Source organism: Stylophora pistillata, chromosome 12 (genome assembly GCF_964205215.1).
Source record: "Stylophora pistillata chromosome 12, jaStyPist1.2, whole genome shotgun sequence".
Classification (NCBI taxonomy): Eukaryota; Metazoa; Cnidaria; class Anthozoa; order Scleractinia; family Pocilloporidae; genus Stylophora; species Stylophora pistillata.
This window is the reverse complement of record NC_142530.1, coordinates 16690191-16696736: the sequence shown is the minus strand read 5'-3', so window position 1 is coordinate 16696736 and position 6546 is coordinate 16690191. Positions and strand designations below refer to the sequence as shown.

At 37.8% G+C, this 6546-nt stretch overlaps 1 protein-coding gene across 1 annotated transcript in view; it reads right to left on the bottom strand.

Annotated features, from left to right (window-relative positions):
• Window positions 1-1579: 1579 nt before the first annotated feature.
• LOC111333762 (uncharacterized) overlaps window positions 1580-6546 on the bottom strand; it is a 63664-nt gene continuing 58697 nt past the window's right edge. The window contains exons 16-19 of the mRNA XM_088741413.1: window positions 5577-5718; window positions 4891-5476; window positions 3271-3572; window positions 1580-2972 (exon numbers count right to left, since the gene is read on the bottom strand). Coding sequence (XP_088597539.1) covers window positions 2935-2972; window positions 3271-3572; window positions 4891-5476; window positions 5577-5718 — 1068 coding nt within the window. The 3' untranslated portion in view covers window positions 1580-2934. The remainder of the gene's footprint in view (window positions 2973-3270; window positions 3573-4890; window positions 5477-5576; window positions 5719-6546) is intronic.

The window sequence follows — 6546 nt, the reverse complement described above, 5'->3', positions numbered from 1 at the left end:
TAACATCATTTTACCTTGAAGCGGAGCAAGAAGAAAAGAAGGAATTCAGCTTTCCTTATTTGTCCACTTCTCCTTTCCGTTTCTTTGATGACATATTCATGCAGAACCAGAAACTCCGAACACAGGAGAATTCGAGTGAAACGAACACTACGTAAAAAGCGCGCGCTTATAGCAAGATGACATTGTTGAATATTACGCGTTTTCAGTCAGCCTCACCGGTGATTATATAGTCATCTCACTTAAAAAGGTAAAAAGAGTTTGTTTTAATAAACTATTGGTCTGTTTTTAAATTCACAATTTTGTCATTTGATTTATTTTTACTTTCTTATGTTTTGGTTTTGTGTCAAAGTAGCCGGGACTCAGACTTGCAGTAGCCAGGGGAAATCCCCGGCCCCCGGCCCTGAGTGACAGCCCTTATTAATAAAATAAATTTCTTCGTTGTCGGCAATGTTTCTCAATCAACGCCGGAGTTTGTATTTTCACTTTTTCCTTGTTGTTATATTTGTTAATTGCTTCCGAATCTGAAACAGCTGCCTCAGCTGCAAACGAACAGGATCTTGCCACAATATAACTTTCCGACCTCAAACTCAAGCGACCATTGTTTTAGTTCTCTGGACAACACTGCAACGTCTTTTGGGGCGTGATTGCAGATCGAGGAAAACTGTTTGAGGACGGTGGATTTTGGAATGATGGAGCACAATAAAATTGAAAATATAAATTGAAATTATAAATTGAAGTATTGATATATCTAAGTTATGAAACATGTAAGACACGTTGAGGTGCCTAATTCATCCTCCCTGTAAGAAAGAGGAAAGTTTATAAGCAAATGAGAAACTGAGGCTGATGATTGCTGAACTTAAAGCTGGCAAAATCACATCTGCATCTATGTCAGGGAACATATCAATAACATACGTTATTGAAAGTGACAGTGGTAAATCAGCCTCTTCCGTTTATTTGTCTTTTTTTTCAGCGGCTCAACGAGTCATTTTATCAAGTGAATATGATCTAATAAATAAAAGTACTGATTATGAATCAATTCTTAGGATGGTAAACATGAATACTTTAGAACATAGACGTATTGAACAATCTTTGATAATGTTTTTTAAATGTTTTAGGGAGAATGGTCCAGATAGCCGATTTATTTAAACCCCGAGTTACACCATATAATCTTAGAAGTAGTGGTCTAAACGTAGTACAAACTTCATATAATAGCAGATTCCTTCATGGCTCATACGCGTATATGATCTCACGTAATTGGAACCAGTTACCATCTGCTGTAAAAAATGCATCTAATGCATCACCCTTCCGGAGACTTTTAACTAAGTTAAATTTTATCGGCTGTCAATGCAGTGGTTGCCTTTGATTCTTTTTTTTTATTATTATTTTTATATGAATTATTTCTAATTTAATCAGTGCTATTACAATTTTAGCTTTCTTTTATATTGTCAAACACTTTTATCATGAGCCTCTGGCTCGGGGGATTGGGAGACCACCCTCTGTGTATTTTTTGACATTAAATAAATTATCTTATCTTATCTTATCTATCTTTTCTTATCTATCTTAATAGATGAGAACAAAATTCTGTTCCTTCGATTTATTTTTCTTTCAAGCAATAGCGCCCCAACAGGATACCTGAGTATCAACTGAAAACCATAACAGGAATATCTCGAGTAGAACTTTTCCGCGATGAAAACACTTTATCCGCTAAGGACAAAGGTATGCTCTCGTAACAGCCAGTTAATCGCTTATGTAAGCGTAGTAGGTCTGTATGTCTGGTTAAAGTCAACACCCACATCATTTACCTTCACCATTTCTTTAAAATAAAATATTGAATTCGAGACAAAAAGTTTTGTCAACCAGCTGATGTTCCCCAAATAAGTGTTCGTCACCACTCAAAATCCTAAAACCTCAAGTTGATCACAAATGCGTCAAAGGCTTATCGCAGTTAATTTTCAACTTGATCACCTGCAAAGCCTCTTAATATGGCTAACTCTAAACCATCTTCGTCTCCAGAAATGAGCTGCAAGTTAAGGTGTTTGTATAACTTACCAAACTAGTTTTAGCGGTTTTTTTCCATTTCAAACGCCTTTCTACGTTAATAAAGTATTAGCTCCTCTAATGACGAAGTAAAAAATACACGAGTCGATAAAACAGGTTTGAAATCCCTTTAGTCATAACCCCTTTTGGACTAACAGCTGGTTGAACAGCCAGTTTTCTCATCCCGTCATACAAAATATAAAATAATATAAACGCAAGCAACCTTAAATAAATCATATCTTTTCGAGAGTCCGGTATGGATAGATCAGCGAGTAATCTCAAATACCGAACTGAACTATCAAAACTGTTTCCACGTTATATGTTGTTTGTTTGTTTGTTTGTTGTTGTCGTTGTTTCGTATATCTTTGTCGTCAGAAGTTTAGTTTTTGAGATCATTCAGCGTCTAAAAAATAAAAGGTATGCTTGAGCTGGAGATGCACAAGAGATAAGAGGAAAAGGATTAAAACATTTCTTCTAAACTAGAAACCTTGAAATGAAAAAGAAATTTCAGATAAAAGATGAAAAAAGAAACTTGTTTCTAATTTTCTGCAGGTCGACACCGAGGTAAAATTTAAGAAAAAAAAACGTTTAAGTGAAAAGGGAGTGCTTTTAAGCATTTCATCAGTTGGTTGGCCAAATAATTTCTGTGATGCTGGAGTACGATTTTAAATCTGTGATTTTCTCAACTTTTGAATGACTTTGCAACTTTGTAAAGGTAAGTAAAACCGATTAATTGTTCTCAGAAATATGGCTTCCAGAATGCGAAAATAAGTGAGATAGGCTTGAAGAAAAACAGACACGAACTTGTACACGAATTTCCAGCTCAAACATCCTTCAGTGATTCAAGTCCAGGTCAACTCCAAGTGTAAATGAGTCTGAGGCTACTTTTGATGACTGTCAGCGGACAGAGCCTCCAGAAAGCCAGGACTGGGAACCTAATGACGTCACAGAAAAAGGGAAATTAGGACTCACTAAGAAAGAAATGTCATGGCCGGCAAAGTTGAAAAATTCTCACTTGCATGGCAAGGTTTAAGATGTCATAACAATAACTTTGTATTTAAGTCACAAAAAAAGACCAATCGTACAAACAAAGAAGGATAAATCATTTTGGGAAAAGTTATAATCTAGATATTTTCACTGCTCACAAAACTCGAGGGACCTTTCAGGAGTTATCCAGAGAGTACTAAGGGCCGGGGGTAGAATTTATCCTCAGTATCTATCCCTAATACGTACCAGTCTCATCTAGAATTGTCCCGTGGTTCTGCTTTCGTTTCTCGTGCGCCAGGTGCAGGGGGCCCTGGACTAAAGAATGCACGTCATAAGTCACGCTATCACTCAGTTCACGTTTTCCTCGGCCACTTAAGGGACATTTCATTGAGCATTTGGAGCGTGGGTCGGTTGCACTGCATACAGTCACATGGCAGTGGACGAAAACAAAGGGATGAGCAGCGATGAACTTGAAGGCTTCCACGCTAAACCGCTGAGCACTAGAAGAAGGTGCTGAATGATATTTCACTGTTACGTCACTTGGGCAACTAAAGAGAAGAAATTTCTTTTATGAAGGTGAAATTATACCTACGAGTGTTCTTAACAAAGGTTTTTTAAACTTGCATTGCTGACTACCACTGAATTCAAGATAGCTGAGTGTATCTAATTTGCATATCACTAACTAATAGTTATTTACTTCTCGAGTCCAATAGAAGACAACGAGTCAAGATTATTGATTCCTTCTCTGACTGGTCGTATGTAAACGCTGGGATCCCACAAGGGACTAAATTGGGTCCGATACTATTTTTAGTTATGGTGAATGAGCTTACTCCAACCAGTTCATTCTGGAAGTACGTTGATGACCTAACCATTGCTGAAGTTCTACCTCGAGAAGGTTCATCAACTATCCAAACCACCCTGGATGATATATCCACCTGGTGTTCTTTAAATTACATGAAATTGAACCCAAAAAAGTGTAAAGAACTCAAAATATGCTTCCTACGTAACCCTCCCACTCTATCACAGTTGACTATTAATAACACCTCAATCGAAGTAGTAGAGAGTCACAAGCTCCTAGGAGTGCTCATTCAGGATGATCTAAAATGGCGTAGTCACATTCTTAGCATTGCAAAGAAAGCTGCTCAGCGACTTTACATCCTTCGTGTCCTGCGCCACAATGGCCTTCCACCCAAGGATTTACTTAGTGTCTATACTGCTCTAATACGTTCTGTTTTGGAGTACGCATGCCCGGTATGGCATTCTAGCCTTCCATCTTACCTTGTGGACAATTTAGAACAGATACAGAGAAGAGCTTTCAGGATAATCGAACCACTAATTTCTTACAGAACTGCATGTAATGTTTTGAATTACCCCACACTGGAAGAAAATAGGGAACGTCTTTGCCTCGAACAGTTCAAGAAAATTAAAAACTCACAGTTGTCATCATTAATTCCACAGAAAGACTAGACGCACACGGCCGCCAGCTGCGCTCCAGCAATAACTTGACTCTTTTTAAATGCAGGACAAACCAATTTCAAATAAGTTTTTTTTCCGCAATGACGTCAAAGCTCAATGAATTATCGCAATAGACTTATATCACATTTGTAATAATTTGTTAATAGAATCTTGTGAGCCGGTAACCCAGTCCCCCGGCAAAATTTTTTATTTATATAGTCTCATTTAATTTGTAAATATTTTTTGTAATTTCTTGTAAATATGAAGTATTTCATTTTAGTGCCGAATTCATATCTAATAAACCATTACCATTACCATTACCAAGTGATCGCTGAATAAACTAAAAGAAAAAGTATGATTTTTCGAAGGGACTAGAAATTGAGAGTCCACAACAATCACCATTAGACATACCCTTTCTTTATAAACTCATATTTCAGAGAATTCTTTTGATCCTGGGTAGGCGTGGCATAACATTGATCCGCTCTGATTGACAGCTTTTTGTCATCTGTTGCCGTAGATACCTCAAAGAATAATCGTCGATGCAGCCTCACAGCAACAGGGAAATCATTTTTCAGGTAAGGTTTCACGAATCTCTTGCTGTGAAACATTCTCAACGACAGTGTAAAGTTCCCTTTGGCTGTCATATCACGGAATTCAAGCGTTGTGTTTATTGGTTTCCAGCCAAGCGATGAAACTACACCATGAGTGGAATAATAACAGCTGAACTGCACTTTTATGTCACGCACGCGCGTCACGGCACTGCTAGCGGCCGCGGGTATTTGCAGTGTGTTGGAGTAGATGATAGCTGTAGGTGTATACCTGCTAGTTGTTTTACAGCCGGTCAATGGTGTTGTAATGGTAAGGTGGGCCTGTCCTTCTTTCCCTTTACATTTGGTGTCCAGGAGTCGTAGATTCTTTGGATCAAGACCACGGATTAGGGACTTTGGGATAACAATGGTCATATTTTTATCGTCGCAGAGGACATTTATTCCGGAAGCTTTAAATGAAAATACAAATATACAAGCATAATAGTATAAACATACAAAACTTTCCCAATTTTCAGTGCCAAATGAGTGCATGTAAGACAACAATCGTACCTGCTGAGCAACCATACAACTCCATCCTTAGTGATATGTGACCATACCATGCTGTTGGTCTGAGTTTGATGTAGCGAGCTTTGATGGGTGGGTTTAATTTGTGATAAACAATGCTCTCCCTGTCTTTATTTCCTTTGAAAACCTACAAAGACATGCACTTAAGTAGTCAGTTGCCACAATAATGCCATTCCTGTTATACCGAATGATCCTTCATCAACAACGCCACCACCAAACTTTATTAATAGTTTCGAGTCTTCAAAGATTTGACATTCAAAATAAATTACAGGCAAAAACAACATATAACGAATTGTTACTTTCAAACTACGAATTATTACTTACTGGCTGCCAAATTCATGCGAACGAATCACCTTCATAGATAGAGATTATTACAGTCGAACATGTAATAAAATGGTACCGCTGTATTAAGCGGTCAGTCGTCAAAGTTCAGAAATTATTTCCCCAAAACACAAAACACTTTTACCCCTATTTAGCGGTCACCTCTATTTAGCGGTCGTGGACACCCTTTACTAAGTTCCAACGACGTTTCTATTGTCTTCCTCCTTGCTAGAACCAAGCGCAACCACTCCCGGCGGGCCATATGATAATATTGTTTATTAGTTACTTTAATTTTAATTTTTGAAACGATTTGTGATATGTTGATATGGGAATTTTCTTCGTTAAAGAGTTCATGACATAAGTCAGTATGGTGCTGAGTTTTCTCTAAAGAGCCTGATTCTGCCTCTACCGAAGAGGGAGGAGAAAGAAGGGAAAGAACTAATTTCATAGTTTTGCGCCAATTCTTGAAGTAGCTTTGTTTTGCAACTCGAGTCTCAATTTTTCTACGCAATGAAGCTATCGGCGGTAGAAGACTGTGGATTGTAAGAGTGAATACTAAGAGTGTAAGTAAACATGTGCAATATGTTCAAATATTCCTTGCTATTGTCGATGTTTAAGGGAGCGATGAAGGTGT